The sequence below is a fragment of the Ranitomeya imitator genome, chromosome 2, assembly GCF_032444005.1.
Source record: "Ranitomeya imitator isolate aRanImi1 chromosome 2, aRanImi1.pri, whole genome shotgun sequence".
Classification (NCBI taxonomy): domain Eukaryota; kingdom Metazoa; phylum Chordata; class Amphibia; order Anura; family Dendrobatidae; genus Ranitomeya; species Ranitomeya imitator.
The window spans coordinates 393,036,191-393,053,307 of NC_091283.1; the positions used below are offsets into that span (position 1 = coordinate 393,036,191).

Consider the following 17,117-nt stretch of genomic DNA (forward strand, 5'->3'; position numbering starts at 1 on the left):
GCCTTGGCTCCATACACCTCGTCCACACACGGCTTGGCTCCGTACACCTCATACACACACGGCTTGGCTCCGTACACCTCGTACACACACGGCTCTGCTCCATACACCATGTACACACACGGCTCAGCTCTGCTCCGTACACCTAGTACACACGGCTCTGCTACATCCACCCTGTAAACCCCTCCTGACCCCACACAGAAACTTCCCCTCATCCAGCACCATGACAACCAGGACAGCAGAGTCCTGCATACAATGAGGCCCCTGATCATGTGACCCCTGACTCCTCCCCTCCTGTGACCTCATCACAGGTCCTGTGCGCACAGAACAGCCATATATGTGGTGTGCGGCTCTGCAGGTGGAGGTAGGTGCTGGAGATTCCCCATTACTGGGCGCAGGGGACATTAACCCCCTCAGTGCTGCAGGCATGTTGCATTGGATATAAATTTTTTACATTATTTGGCCGATGTTTCAGTGTATTACATTTGTTTCATGCGTTTTGAGTCACACATTAATAGAGCCATTCTAAAACACTTTTTTTCTCAGTTCCTGTTGATAAGCTTACTAGGAAAATGGCAGAAAAATCACCAAACCCAGAGCAGGCTTTGTAAAATCACACAGCTGTCAAACACAAAACCCCGTGTGTAGCCTCTATAATAATGATTGATATAGAGTATAAAGTCACATTGTTCTCATCTGTAATAACACGGTTTATGAATCCGCTCTGAGGTCATTTCTTCACTTCTACCATGAGAAACTCCTGAAGAAGCTTTGTTGAAACGTACATTGGGGCAGCAGAGTCACAGAATTGTGGATAAAGATTCTAGGTGAGTTACCATCTGTATGGATATCTCATGATTTGTATCTCTATTACATCAGATTGACTTCATCATCGTTTTTGGTGCTGGATTGTAGATATTCTGTGATAAATCTCTGTATGTGACTATAATGGGATCGTCAGGCAGGCTAGACTGGCTCCGAAACGCATAGCGACAATTAAAGTTTTTACTATTACCCCAATAGTATATCACCCGTGGCATTGCTGAACCAAACCACCATCTCTCCCTTCCTTGGATTTCTATCTGAATGTCATTGGAGTCCAGCGGGTGGAGGAGCAGCCATTCAAATTGACCTATTTTTTTCTCAGCATTGTGCCTGCTCAGGTGAGTACCTCCAACACTGAGATACAGTTTTTCCTAGTATAATCTGCGCAAGGTGTGCTTTCTTTTCTCTTTTTTTCCTTCATATAATGGGACTGTGGGTTATACCGGGGGCAGGACGGGGCCATGACTGGATGTAGTGATTATGTGACGCCGGTAACAGCTCCGGAGGTTTCTTACATGGGATCTTTATGATGTTACATCGTCATCTTCTCCCCATTCAGGTCCCTACAATATCGGATCCTCTCAGTGGAGATCTTCTATATAAGAGAATTCTCCTGAGTGACCCTACAAGGATGGATAGGGACAGGGACAAGATGGCAGAGAGGATATTACACCTCACCCTAGAGATCCTCTTCCGGCTTACTGGACAGGTGAGAGATTCTGATGACGTCACATTACATCATTCTTATCTTTGGAAATAACAGATGGACAGAACTGGAGAGGTTAGGACTCTGGAAATGTCTGTAGTGAGGTTTATTAATGTGTCTCTCCATAACCAGGATTACACAGTAGTGAAGAAGACCTCTAGTGAATGCTCTCAGGACCCTGTGTCTGGGGAATGGGGAAGACCCCTGAGCCCAATCACGGGGCCTCCACCTAACCCCCTGATACATGAGGACATCAATGACCAGAAGATCCTAGAACTCACCTACAAGATGATTGAGCTGCTGACTGGAGAGGTGACACTGCTGGGAATGCTGGGACATTATACAGTAACACTATGGAGGGATCGGGGACGACGGTATCATTGTATTTGTCAGGTTCCTATAAGGTGTCAGGATGTCGCCGTCTATTTCTCCATGGAAGAGTGGGAGTATCTAGAAGGCCACAAAGATCTGTACAAGGACGTCATGATGGAGGTTCCCCAGCCCCTCACATCACCAGGTAATAGACAGCACTAAATACACACGGCCTATAATTATCTGTATGTAAAGAATGAATTCAGTCCCTGTATGTGTTTCCTCCAGTTCTATCCAGTAAGAGGACAACACCAGAGAGATGTCCCCGTCCTCTTCTTCCACAGGACTGTAAACAAGAAGATCCCAATGTTCCTCCGGATCATCAGGTAGATGGAGAGAAGGTGTCATGAAATCTCCACTATGATGTGTAGAAAGCTGTGAAGGTCTTGTGTTCAGTCTTGTATTGTCCACCAGTATTACATACTGATCAACCAATTTATTGACGGCACCTGCAGCTATTTGATAACTACTGCTGTTCCTTGTGACTGTCACATTAATTTCCGATCTTTTTTGTTCTTTGATAAATCATTGCATGATAATTTTCCATCTGTGTGTGACCTTTACATCTTTTTGTTACAGTGTAAAGATCTCATCTCTAGTAATACTTCAGAGACATATGTGAGTGATGATGAGTGGTGTAAAGTGGAGATTCTTTCGGAAAGCGACCCAGGTAAGTTTCCATCTGCTACAATTATGAGTTTAACTTATTGGGCTGCGTGATACAAAGAGTTTTGATGTGGATTATAGAGACAGACATGCTTTGGTGTGTGATGATTTAACTTTATGAGATCTGCTACATGCTGCATCTAAAAATTCTGATTGTGTCACAACTGCTGCACCCAATAAACTAAATGATACATCGTTGGAAGCAAGGTCTCTTTCCCTACACCGTGCTGCCCTCAGATGAGATAGCAAAAATCTGTTTACAGATTCCTTTCAAGAAGAACCAGCTTTTGTCTTCAGGCTGAAACTGATCAATCCCTTCAACTTTGACTTTGCAGTTTAGGTGGTAGACTGAAATGAAAACTAAGTAAGTTTAAGTGCAATATTTCACACAGCGTACGGTAAAGCATTGCTGTGCCATTGGTCCTCAATCACACACATTACTGTGCTGTCAAATGAGCTGGGAAAATGTTGATGTGGAGGACATGATTCCAATACCTGTGGTCGTCGCATTGGCAGTTGTGTTTATAAGGGAAGTGGCTGCTGAGGTGGTAGTGGCACTCTTAGTCAGGGCAAATCTTGATGTGAACATCAGGAGGAGGGCAAGGAGCTGAAGACACTTACCACATTGAGACAACCATCAGCTGAGTTCTGGATGATAATGATTGTGTGGTGTACAAGACCTGTGAATCACATCTGCCTAATGGGGAAGTAACGTCAGCAGAAGAGGAGGTTGGTATCTTAAGCGACAAAGAGGAGCAGACGTCTGGCCTAAAGACCTTCTCGGGCAGATCTGTTTCTCCTGTCCGCTCGTGAGTAAGTGATGCCGCAATCACTGTTACTGTCTGAGGCTTGACAGCAGCTGAAAGCTCTGGTGGTGGTTGTAATGATGGTGTCTTCATTAAAATATCACCCTCCCTCCCATGCACGTCACAGTGCCCTGTGCCTTGGAGTTGTGGCCTCGGAATCCTGCACCTAGCATTTTCTCCACAATCCATACCTTCTCCTCTTTTCTATGGGCAGTGTATTCAGGGATCTTCTGCGCAGGCGCTGGGAGTCACTGCATCTTACGCTCCCTGCATAGTCATTGCTAGGAAACATGTGAACAATCTGCCTTATATCAAATGGCTTGGTATTAATTTTTGGACCATTTTTTTAATCTTAAAAAGCATGAAAATTCTGCCAGTGCCAGTGTTGGTTAGTACTGTTTACCATCTGTGAGGTCACTTTGAGATAACTAAGGCTGTGTTCCCATTAAAGAACTTGAAAAGGGGGTTGGATACAGTTCTAGGAGACTTCAGAATGATACAGATATCTTTTTCAAGGCGTTGCAGTAATTGCAATTTGCAGCAAATCAATTCACCACAAATCAAATTTTTGAAAAAAAAAAATTCAGCAGCGCAAACAAATCTGAACTTGAAAAGACAGTCTTTTCTGATAGTCTTCACTTATAAACATCAATGAAGATTGCATCACCCAGAAAAGGCTCACATGACCTCGGGCAAGCTACCAAATAATGCCTTGCAGAAATCACATTACATAGCACAGTCAAAGTCCATCACGAATATCATCGTATGTTTAAAATCAGAAGTGGGGAATGTAGATTTTGAGAGTCACAGCTTAGCCATATTGATAGGGAGAGAGAGTTCTGAAATCGTACAGAAACTGTATAGACAATGTGTAAAAGAACAATGATGAAGAAGAATTGTGTGTGAGAAAAAGAGAACAGAGTTAGGCCAGGTTCAAATTACGTTGTGGCAGTCCGTTAGACGGACTAACGCAGTGTAACGCAGTCTGCTAACGCTGCCATTATCCCCTTTTTTGGGCACATCACTAGCGCACGCCCATAATGGGCATGCGCTAGCGATGTGCCATCATTGAGTGACGGACCCAGGGACGCGGGCTGCAGCGTTTCCGGGTCTGTCACTGCTAGCGCAGATAGAGCATCTGCTAGCTCTATCTGCGCTAGCGATATGACATATCGGCACTTGCGTTAACAGCAGCCCGCTAACGCATGTGTTGAATGGGCTGCTGTTAACGCAATGTGAATCTAGCCTTATAAACATCTTTTCAGGACAATTGTAGGTCTTGGGATACTTTTGATTTGCTGTGAATAAAATTGTTTTGAAAAATTCGAAGCTTGTGAATTCGAAAATATTTGCTTGTGTCTAAAAAAAATGTATAATTTAATTGTACTATTATTAAAAAGTAATAAATTAATTTTTATTGGCAGATGACTGTAGCGGGAGCTCAGAAGAACATCAAATATTTTCAGATTTTAAAGGAAATGATCATGGTATCACAACAGATGCATATGAAGAGCATGTCATTGATCAAGAAATACCTTCAGCCTCTCACAGAAAAAATCTATCTTATGATAGATTCCTATCTTCTGATTCACCACACACTGGTAGGCAAAATAAAAATAACAGAAGGGATATTGAACTTGAAAGTGCTGACACAGTGGAGAAGCCATTTTCGTGTTCTGAATGCGGAAAATGTTTTAAAAAGAAATCAGATTATTTTAGACATCAGAAAACTCACACAGGGGAGAAGCCATTTTCCTGTTTTGAATGTGGAAAGTGTTTTACTCAGAAATCAGATCTTGTTAGACACCAGAGAAGTCACTCAGCAGGGAAACCATTTTTATGTTCGCAATGTGGGAAATGTTTTAAAGAGAAATCGCATCTCCGTAATCATAAGAAAACACACACAGGGGAGAAGCCATTTGAATGTTCAGAATGTGGAAAATGTTTCATAGAGAAATCACATCTGCTTAGACATCAAAGGAGTCACACTGGAGAGAAGCCATTTTCTTGTTCTGAATGCGGGAAATATTTTACAGAGAAATCAAGTCTTGTTACACATCAGAGAATTCACACAGGAGAAAGACCATATCCATGTTCAGAATGTGGGAAACGTTTTACAGGGAAATCAAACCTTGTTAGACATCAGAGAATTCACACAGGGGAGAAGCCATTTTCTTGTTCAGAATGTGGGAAATGTTTTACCGAAAAATCCAGTCTTGTAACACATCAGAAAACTCACAAAGTGGAGAAACCATTTTCTTTTTATTTTTAATTTAATTTTATAGTGTACAAGAAAAAAATACAACAGCTACAGACTGCAGGAGAAACAAAATTTAGAGCTTATTAGTAGGAAATGTAAGCAACTATGAATAAACATCTGTTATCGAAAATCAAATAGAATCCAAATTACAAGCAAATATAAATCATGTATATAAAGTATTAAATAATATATGGAAGGCAGCCAGCAGAGAAATTGATGGATGTAGGTACTTGCCATTGAGGTTGCTCCTTTTAGGGGTACAATTCCTGGAAGGATTTAGGCACAGCAAGATTTGCTACATCTATTATTTTGGTGGATTCTATGGTCCAGGATCCAGGAGTGACTATGGAGCGTGGGTGAGATAATAATAATAATAATTTATTTCTATAGCGCCAACATATTCCACAGCACTTTACATTTTAGAGGGGACTTGTACAAGCAATAAAAACATTACAGAGTAACACACAAATCAAATACCAAAAGGAGTGAGGTTCTTGCTCGCAATCTTACAATATGTGAGATGGATGCACCTGCACAACAGGCTGGATTTAAGACCTGCAGAGGTAAGATTCCAGGTGGGTCCGTAAAAGTGAATTAAAGGGGAATTTGTCTGTGTGATCAGGATAGAGGGAAAGCTATGTACTTAGACAAGCTGTAGAGCTAAGCTCTGCTAAAAAAGAGCAAACCATTGTAGACACAGACTTAAGGTACCGTCACACTTAGCGACGCTGCAGCGATACCGACAACGATCCGGATCGCTGCAGCGTCGCTGTTTGGTCGCTGGAGAGCTGTCACACAGACCGCTCTCCAGCGACCAACGATGCCGGTAACCAGGGTAAACATCGGGTAACTAAGCGCAGGGTCGCGCTTAGTAACCCGATGTTTACCCTGGTTACCATCCTAAAAGTAAAAAAAACAAACACTACATACTTACCTACAGCCGTCTGTCCTCCAGCGCTGTGCTCTGCACTCCTCCTGTACTGTCTGTGTGAGCACAGCGGCCGGAAAGCAGAGCAGTGACGTCACCGCTCTGCTTTCCGGCTGACCGACGCTCACAGCCAGTACAGGAGGAGTGCAGAGCACAGCGCTGGAGGACAGACGGCTGTAGGTAAGTATGTAGTGTTTGTTTTTTTTACTTTTAGGATGGTAACCAGGGTAAACATCGGGTTACTAAGCGCGGCCCTGCGCTTAGTTACCCGATGTTTACCCTGGTTACCAGTGAAGACATCGCTGAATCGGTGTCACACACGCCGATTCAGCGATGTCTGCGGGGAGTCCAGCGACGAAATAAAGTTCTGGACTTTCTTCCCCGACCAGCGACAGCACAGCAGGGGGCCTGATCGCTGCTGCCTGTCACACTGGACGATATCGCTAGCGAGGACGCTGCAACGTCACGGATCGCTAGCGATATCGTCTAGTGTGACGGTACCTTTAATCCTTGTGACTTCTAAAGGGTGAGCCCAGAGTCCTATGTTCCACCCCCCCCCCCCCAAGACTCCACCAGCAGTTTATGTAATAAGATCCATTATGCCAAAACTAATTTACCAATTTTATACCCCATATAAGTGATAAATACTGCCACATCATAAGCAGACCACATATTACCACCAAATAGTAACACCCCCTTCCCTTTGCTGATCTGAACTTAGCATCATTTTGTCTGAAGATCTAGTGATGTCATTGCTCCTGCAGAGCTGAGACTCAAAGCGCAGGATGAATGCCGGGACAGGGAGCTGACGACTCATGGTTCCATCATTGTATTCAATGGCATCTAAATCCAGGGTGCAAGGGGAGGCCTCACTGGCCCCATAGCGTGGTCTGTTGCTAATAGCGGTACACCACTGTCACCATGATATTCTGCTTGAAAATAAAACAGCTGGGAACCTCCGTACTGGCATCCCCAAAGAAATTGGCCTTGTAAAGAGTTGTAATGAAACCTTAAAGACGATATTGAGCAGAGTGGAAAAGTAGGATGATCGGGAGGGGGATTGCCCTTTTAAATTCTTGTGTTTCATTTCCTTTAGTCTTCAGCTGGGTTTTCCGCATTTGAGTTACTGTATTGCTATAGAGATGTGAGAGAGTGAAAGTATACCTCATAGACGTCTAATTCAACATGTTGCACAAATTCAGAATCGAATAGTGTTAAGCCAACAGTGAAGGAACACCTGAAATTGAATTTACAGTTCTGCCCAGATTAGACAGTTTAATCCTGCTGATTCTGTGTTAGTACTGGTGCCCACAATTACAAGAAATTCTTGGCAAAGTGATAAGCTCAAGCAAGTAAATTACATAAGATAAGCTGCAAAGAAAGCCAATACAACTGCACCATATAGATTTAATTACGCCCTGAAGAAAGAAATTTTCACCGGTAGCCACCTCAATGCAATACCTGGAATCTTACTCCAATATTGGAAAAGTTACTACCATAAGTAAATCAGAAAACCCTGTCCGGGTCCCAAAAACAGGAATCCAGAGATTTTTTGTAACATAATAGTTATATGTAAATGTTGAAGTCTTGTCTTGGGCTCAATGCTTGGTATTGTCAAGCGCCAAGTCCCCTGGCCTTGTGTGGGATGAGAAATGTGTAAGGCGCCAGTAGTGAAATTGCCGGATGGTAGGTATGTACTACTGAGGTTGTTGTTTTCACTGGTATAATTCTAAGCAGGATTTTGGTACTATACAACATTGCTAAGTCTATTATATAAGTGGATTCTAGGGTTTGAGATTTAAAAATGACTTTTGAGTCTGGGTTTGATGGTCACTCCAGATTTTGGACCTGCTAAGTTAAGGCTGCTCCACTTGAACCTGATTAAAAGAGGAACATGCCTGTTAGCAGGAAAGAGGAAAGCCGTGTGTCTAGAGAATCAGGAAAACTGAGGTCTGATAAAAAAACAAAGACACAGACTAACTATTTTTGACATCTAAAGAGTGAACCTCTCCATGATATCCTGCTGGAGTACTGTGAAAATTGTTTTATATAAAAAAAAATTGTTTCTTGCTAAAGAAAAGCATTCCTGGACAAGCAGGTTTATGTTTACATTCAATAAGCTGTCTTGCCATTTTGAACCTATGTTTTTGCCTACCATTTATTGCTAACCTTCCACAATAAACATAATAATGGTATCTTAAAGATGTTTTCCGATGCCTCTCTTAGACCACATATGACACCAGTCATGAATAGATGATGCTGTACATCAGTGTTCCCCAAGTCCGGTCCTCAAGAGCCACCAACAGGTCATGTTTTCAGGATTTCCTTAGTATTGCAAAGGTGATAATTGCATCACCTGGACAGGCAAGCATTCAATCACCTGTGCAACACTAAGGAAATCCTGAAAACATGACTACATTCCACATAAAAAATAATTTATCCACAGGTTTTTTTTACCTCTGGTATGTCCATAGTAGAGGCTGAAAAAATAAAACAAAAGGAGGATGAAATACAGGCTTGATAATTTTTGGAGTACTATACAGATGAATAACTTATCTGAAACTGAAATGGAATATCAGCAATTACCGTATATGTTTCAAGGGCTAGTCTCTGTTCTTCCGGTGTGCTGTGCTCTCTCATTTTCAATTCTCACTGACAGTGCGCTCTTTTGCGCTCTTCTCTTTGTAGACTGTGAGCAAGTGCAATGTCAATGCGCATTGAAAGGAATATAGCGCAGTGAGTTGGGAGCGCATAACATAACACTAGTTGGCCACCAAACATACTTACGGTAGCTACAAATCGAAGAATATTCCCAAAGTAACCTGCAAGTTACGAGATTCCTGTAGGACTCACAGGCAGAACTGAAAACAAAAATTTTGGTGTGGTAATATTGTTATGGGCTAGATATTAAGATCCATGGATCTTTTCAGTCGTCAGAGCTAAAGTCTTCAGTCTGAGACAGACAGAAACTTCAGGAGACTGTCAGCTTTTATGTTTTTAATACCAGTTCTAACCAACACTGAAAAATATCACTTGTGTCCCATGAGAATTAGAGTCCAACAGAAACATTCCTTTGCTGCCCAGTGACAAGTACAGCACCAGCTCTGCACTGTCTAGCAATAGGGGCAGAGATGGCAGGAACTTGTCAAGATATAGATTTTACAGCCTTTCACTCACTATGCTTCTCAGCTCCTGCAATCATATGTAGGTGTCACGATTCCACCACTCATGGTGTCCTAGGGATGTTTTGAGTGACAGCTCAGCTGCCCTATAGCATCAAGGGCATGCTGGGCTATCAGTATTGTGAGTGACAGCCCAATCTGAGGCAGGGGCATGTTGGGCTCTCAGTATTGTAAATGACAGCTCACCTTGTCCAATCTAGAAAGGCCTGTGGTGTTTCCTCCAGGTATCACCCTGTTTACCTAGCTATTTAGCAGAACATTGCCAGTTGTAGCCTTGCCCAGTGGTGTGTTTTGCTCTTTGTTCTGATATGCTGACCTTTGTTGCTGAACCTTGGATTTGCCTTTTGACTACTCGTATGTATTACCCTTTTTGCCTTTGGTACACTCTGACCATAGTTACCTGACCCCTTACTTTGCCTCTGACTATCTGTTTGTCTTATCCCTTTGTTTTTGACGTACCCTCCTGGCTCTTGACCTCAGACTTCTTGACTTTCCCACCCTATAGTTTGTCAGTGAGAAGTGACTCCGTGTCAGAGTGGGCTATTTACACACTTTATTCTGTAAGTGTACCAAATTATTATCCCTAGAATGTTGATATCCTCAAAACTTACTATTTTTGCTTGTATCCATTTAGGCATCAAATATATTAATGTACATGAAAGAGATTAAAGCAAAAAGACTTGTCAGCACATGGTATCCTTCGTCGAAGTTTACTTCTTTGCCAGCCTTCTCATCCTGCTTGACGGAAGGGGTGTGCCCCTACCTCTCTTGTATTTCCCTCTATCTTTTTGACTTTCCCTTTTCTTTTATGACTTGCATTTTTCTTTCCTCTGACTCTTTTTGTTTACTTTGTTTTGTTTTTCATATAAAACGATTTCTGTTTCATACTCCCTTGCCAGCCATATTCATTCCTTACAGCGGAGCCGTGTGAATTTTGTCTATGGAGGGGAGCTGTGTGTATATTATGTGTACAGAGCAGAATTGCATGTGTACAATGTGTATGGAGCAGAGCCTTGTGGCTATTGTGTAAGGAGCGGAGCCATGTGTGTATGATACATATACAGCAGAGCTGTGTATACAATGTGTATGATGCAGCTGTGTGTGTAGGATGTGTATGAAGCAGAGCCGTGTGTGTACGATTTTCACGGATCAGAGTCATATGGGTGAGATTTGTATAGAACGGAGCTGTGTGTATGATACAGTATATATAAAGTGGAGCTGTGTGTCTATATGATGCATATGGAGCAGTAGACAGTGGAGAAAATAAGTATTTAATGCACTGCCCATTTTTTCACTTTTCCCACCTACAAAGAATAGAAAGGTCTGCAATTTTCATCGATGGTACACTTCAACTGTGAGAGACAAAATCTTAAAAAATCCAGAAAATCATATTGCATTTGTATTTTTACATAACTGAATTTCCTTTTTTTGGCATGAAGTAAGTATTTGATCTCCTACCAACCAGCAAGAATTCTGGCTCTCACAGAACTGTTAGTTTTTCTTTAAGAAGCGCTCCTACTCTGCACTCATTACCTGTATTAATTGCACCTGTTTGAACTCATTACCTGTAGAAAATACACCTGTCCACACAATCAATCACACTCAAACCTCTCCACCATGGCCAGGACCAAATTGCTTTGTAAGGACACCAGGGACAAAATTATAGACCTGTTCAAGGCTGGGATGAGCTACAGGACAATAGACAAGCAGCTTGGTGAGAAGGCAACAAGTGTTGGCACAATTATTAGAAAATGGAAGAAACACAAGATGACTGTCAATTTTCCTTGGTCTGGGGCTACATGCAAGATCTCGCCTCATGGGGTAAGGATGATTCTGAAAAAGGTCAAGAATCAGTCCAGAACTATGCGGGAGAACCTAGTCAATGACCTGAAGCGAGCCAGGACCACAGTCTCAAACATTACTGTTAGTAACACACTATGCCATCATGGATTAAAATCCTGCAGAGCACGCAAGGTCCCCTGATCATGCCAGCACATGTCCAGGCCCGTTTGAAGTTTGAAATAACCATCTGGATGATCCAGAGGAGGCATTGGAGAAAATTATGTGGTCAGATGAGACCAAAATAGAACTTTTTGGTATCAACTTCACTCGCCATGTTTGGAGGAAGAAGTTGAATAATAATAATCTTTATATAGCGTCAACATATTCCTCAGTTCTTTACAATTGAATAGTTCATATACAGCCGTCATAAAGTTAACAATGATACAATAATTAATGCAAAGATATTGACGACCGTGCCCGTAAGAGCTTACAATCTGCAATGAGGTGGGGGGTGACAAAGTACAGGTGCTTATTTACAATGAATGATCTTGAGGAAGTGGGGGTAGATATAGGCTGGATGAGCTGGTCAGCAACCAATATTTGTAGTGCTTTTGGGTGCGATGGAGTTTGATGAGGATTATGATCAGAGAGGTAGAGAATTAGCTATATATAGTACAACCCCAAGAACATCGTGAAGCATGGTGGGGGAACCTCATAGTTTGGGGATGCTTTTCTGCAAAGGGGATAGGACGATCGCAAAGGTATTGAAAGGAGGATGGATGGGGTCATATATCGTGAGATTTTGGCCAACAACCTCCTTCCCTCAGTAAGAACATTGTAGATGAGTCATGGCTGGGTATTCCAGCATGACAATGACCCGAAACACACAGCCAGGGCAACTAAGGAGAGGCTCTGTAAGAAGCACCTTGAGGTCCTGGAGTGGCCTAGCTAGTCTCCAGACCTGAATCCAATGGAAAATCTTTGGAGGGAGCTGAAACTCAATGTTGCCTAGCGACAGCCCCGAAACCTGAAAGATCTGGAGAAGATCTGTATGGAAGAGTGGACCAAAATCCCTTCTGCAGTGTGTGCAAATTTGGTCAAGAACTTCAGGAAACGTGACATCTGTAATTGCAAACAAAAGTTTTCTATTATATCAAATACTTATTTCAGGGGGGCGTGGCCTGAACGTCCATGTGAGCAGACGCGTGACAGAGCGCTCCCGCTGCCAAAGTTAATATTATCCTTATAAGCCGCAGCTGAGCGGCGATTCACAGCGCTTACCGACTGCAGGAGAGTCCCGGGAGTGCGGCGGTGAATAGCGGCGGCCCCGAGGTCGGTGAACATGACCAGGAGGAGACAAAGAGACGCCGGAGCCGGCGAGGCAGGGACCAGCCAAGATGGCGCCGACGCCAGGGAGAAGGCGGAGAAGGACAACGCGGCATGCCAGAAGAGAATGTCGGCGGCGGCAAAGCTCCAGCAGTTTGCTGGAGTGGAAGCCGCAGGGAACACAGGAAAAGCAGAGGAGGACGACGGAGTGGACACAGACACAGAAGGAGAGGAGGAAAGCCCAGCAGAGGAGCAGGAGGTACAACAGGGGAGCAGGGATGGTGACATGGCGGTGGTAGTAGGGGGACCTGAAGATAAGGAGTCAGGAGCAGAGCCCACCCTTAGAGATGTCTTTGCACTGGTATCATCCTGCAAACAATCCCTGACCCAGCAGCTACAGGAGGTTAAAGGGGATACAGCCCAGATAAATGCAGCCCTGCAGAAGATTGACAAACGTGTGGGGGCTGTGGAGGAAAGAGTGAGCACGGCAGAAGACCATATAGTGCAGCTGCAGAAAGCGGAGAGGAAGTTTGCTCAAACAATATCGGAGCTAGCTGCAAAAAATGAGGATCTGGAGAATAGGTCCAGAAGAAATAACATTCGCATAGTGGGTGTCCCTGAAAAAACTGAGGGGAGGAATCCCACGGAGTATATTGAAAGCTGGCTCCTTGAGACTTTTGGTGATGCAGCACTGACAAAAGTATTTGCGGTAGAGAGAGCCCACAGGGTCCCACCGAAACCACCTGTCCCTGGAGCAAGTCCCCGTACCATGCTTGCCAAAATCCTAAACTACAGAGACAGAGACATTATCCTGAGGAAGGCTAGAGACATGACGGATCTGACAATTGGAGGTCAAAGAATTGCTATTTACCCTGACTATTCCGCCCTGGTACAGAAACAACGGATGATGTTCACGGGTATCAAGAGACGGCTGAGAGAACTGGGAGTGCAATACTCCATGATGTTTCCGGCACGACTGAGAGTGGTAGCGATGGATAAGATTCACTTTTTCCAGACGCCGGAGGACGCTACCCAGTGGATAGATCTTAACGCTAAAAAACTTAAAGGGAAAGGAGATTGAAAATGTGGGGCGGGTTGGTCGGGAGGTATCTTAATTCTTTCAAAAAGGGAAAAAAAGAGATTGACTGACAGTACACTGGTAATTGAAATGTGAAGGTTGAAGGGTGGAGTTGGGTATTACTCAGGGAACGCACTGGGAGAGCTGGTGCGGCGGTGAAACATGAGGGAGGAAGGGTGTGCAGCGTACTAAAAAGTTTATTTAGTTTCTTGCAGTTGTAATATAATACAGGTTTAATTATACTGTTCTTCTAAGAATTGCGCCGAATTCTGTTATAAACGGTAGCGGGAGGCGGAAAGAGAAGGTTTAGCAAGAGTGTTCGCAACGGGTGATGGTGCCCCACTCTTGATAAGAGGCAGAATGTATAATATTGGGGGGTGTGGGGGAGGGGGGGAGGGGTGAGGGTGGGGAGGGAAGTTAGACAGCTCAGAACCGGGAGTATTGACATAACTAAGGATGATGAGCCACATAATAGGGGACCGCTTTAAGATATTGAGCTGGAATGTGAGAGGCCTGGCGGATAAGTCTAGGAGAGCTGCGAGCTTGCAGTATGCGAAGGATCAACGGGCTTCTATGATATGCTTGCTAGAGACGCACTTGATACAGGAGAAAGTGGACGTACTAAATAGACGTTGGATACAGAAAGGGTATCACTCTACCTTCTCGACGTACTCAAGAGGTGTGTCAGTGTTGGTGCCGGTGGGAGTGCAGTATGAAGAGGTGAGAGTGTGCGTGGATGCTGAGGGTCAGTATGTGGTGATACAATGTATATTGTATGGAGTGAGATTGTGTGTTGCGGCAATGTATATTCCACCTCCATATTCAAGTAAGAAGATCAGGGAGGTATTGGAGAGGGTGGAACGATGGGAACCACTGCCACTCTTAATTATTGGGGATTTGAACAATATATGCGATGACTTTTGGGATAAAAATAAGAACACCCAGAATAGGTCGGAGGGGCACACTACAACATTTGGAACCTATGTGCGTGAATTAGGCATGATTGATCTATGGAGAGTCAGACATGTTGGGGAGAGAGGATACTCGTGCTATTCGCCGGCTCATGCTACGCTATCCAGAATTGATATGGCACTGGGTAACCGCCTGTTGGACACAATGGTGGGGGAGGTGCGTTATCTGCCGAGGGCCCTTTCGGATCATAGTCCAATTGAGGTGGAGGTTAGGTTGTTGGGGACACGGACTACAAGCGGGAAAGAATGGAAGATCCATCCTAACTGGTTACAGAGTATTGACTTGGACGGTATAGGGAAGGAGGTGACGGAATTCTTTGCGTTAAATGATGGGAGTACAGATGCTCTGACTGTTTGGGATGCAATGAAAGCGTACCTGAGAGGGTTACTATTTAGAGACATTAGTAGGTGTAAGAGGAGGACAAGGGAGGCGGAGAGAGTGGCATTGGAAGAGTTGAAAGCCGCGGAGGACGAGATGGTAGTACTGGGGACCTCCGAGGCAGAGAAAAGGTTGAGAACAGCGCAAAATTGTATGGAAAAGATTCTGCTGGGAAAAGCTGAAAGGAAGCGGGAGTTTCAGAGGGTGGCTTATTTTCAGGAGGGAGAAACAGTGGGACACATGCTATCGGTGGTAGCCGCGGCTCAGCGTAGTACCTCATATGTACACTCGTTGGTTTCGGATGGGGGGAGCAGGGTATCTGAAACACCTGATATTATAAAGGTCTTTGCGGACTTTTACGCGGACTTATATTCCTCCAGGGTCAATGAGTCAGCCGGAGATACGGAGACTTTCCTTGAGAGTCTGGGTCTTCCGAAATTGAGTGAGGAGGATAGAGTGAGCCTCGATGCCCCTATCACCGAGGAGGAACTGAGTCGGGCGCTGAAGTCTATGGCCAATGGGAAGGCACCTGGGGTTGATGGGTTACCAGCCGAAATCTATAAAAGTTTGGAGGAAGTGCTGATTCCCAGATTAAAGTTAGTACTGGAGGAGGCTGGATGTAAAGGGTATCTCCCAGCATCTATGAGGGAGGCTATTATAGTGGTTATTCCGAAGGAGGATAAGGATCTGGGGAAGCCTGAGTCATATCGGCCAATCTCTCTGTTAACCATTGATGTCAAACTCTTGGCCAAGGTGTTAGCTACCCGTCTGTCTAGTGTCATTACTAACCTTGTGCATCCGGATCAGTCTGGTTTTATGCCTGACAGGTCTACAGCGGTTAATCTGCGGAGGCTGCATATGAACCTGCAGCTGAAGTCTGACAATTGTGGCCGAAGGGTTATTGCATCCTTGGACGCCCATAAGGCGTTTGACAGTGTGGAGTGGGGATATCTCTGGCGGGTGTTGAAATGTATGGGTATTGGTCCGCAATTTGTGGCGTGGACTCAACTGTTATATTCACTACCAACAGCTAGAATTAGAGTGAATGGGGAACTTTCTCAGCCTATAAAGCTGGCCAGAGGTACGAGGCAGGGTTGCCCACTGTCACCCCTTCTGTTTGCCTTAGCTGTGGAGCCATTGGCCGCCAAGATCCGACAGTCGGATGAAGTCCCTGGGTTCAGTTATGGGAGTGTAGAGGAGAAGATTGCGTTATATGCAGACGACATCCTACTGTTCCTAGCGGACCCGGATGAAGCCTTGAATGGGGCTATCGAGATCGTTGGGAAATTTGGAGACTTATCGGGATTGAGGATAAACTGGGATAAATCGGTCCTCTTTGAGGTGGATGGGGTGGAGGAGAGCAGAAGTGAGCCATTGGGAGAGGGGCGGCTTAGGGTAGTATCCCTTTTCAGATACCTGGGAATATGGATCTCGATGCCAGTTACAGAGTTTCTGTATAGGAATTTGACACCTCTCGTGGGCGCCCTTAAAGCAAAAGTGGATGCATGGAATAAATTGCACTTATCGGTGGTGGGGAGGGTTAATCTAATTAAAATGGTTCTGATGCCCAAATTACTCTACGTCCTACATAACGCGCCAGTTTGGATTCCACGTGGGAAATTCCGGCAGATTAATGCTCTATTTAGAAGTCTGATATGGGGGAGGCGGTACCCACGTATTCGCCTGGAGACGCTTCAGCGACCCAAGGAAGATGGAGGATTGGCTTTACCCAATCCTGAGTTATATTTTCTTGCAGCCCAGAGCCAACATTTGAAGGGCTGGGCACGGGAGGTGTCCTCCAGTGCGGTACAGCACTTGATGGAGAGGGTGACAGACCGA

At 44.4% G+C, this 17,117-nt stretch overlaps 1 protein-coding gene across 1 annotated transcript; it reads left to right on the plus strand.

The window, feature by feature from the left end:
- Positions 1-324: 324 nt before the first annotated feature.
- On the plus strand, positions 325-6,375 carry LOC138667033 (zinc finger protein OZF-like). The gene is made up of 8 exons (XM_069755281.1): positions 325-824; positions 1,021-1,160; positions 1,382-1,531; positions 1,661-1,840; positions 1,922-2,045; positions 2,129-2,226; positions 2,480-2,570; positions 4,797-6,375. Exons 3-8 carry the CDS (start codon positions 1,454-1,456, stop codon positions 5,642-5,644), a joined length of 1,419 nt encoding a protein of 472 aa, XP_069611382.1. The 5' UTR covers positions 325-824; positions 1,021-1,160; positions 1,382-1,453; the 3' UTR covers positions 5,645-6,375.
- Positions 6,376-17,117: the final 10,742 nt, after the last annotated feature.

Excerpts from the sequence above, each read along its gene's own strand:
- LOC138667033 (XM_069755281.1), top strand. The coding sequence starts at position 1,454 with ATGGATAGGGACAGGGACAAGATGGCAGAGAGGATATTACACCTCACC. Across the intron at positions 2,046-2,128 it reads CCAGCCCCTCACATCACCAG|TTCTATCCAGTAAGAGGACA; the intron begins GTAATAGACAGC and ends TGTTTCCTCCAG. Across the intron at positions 2,227-2,479 it reads ATGTTCCTCCGGATCATCAG|TGTAAAGATCTCATCTCTAG; the intron begins GTAGATGGAGAG and ends TTTTTGTTACAG.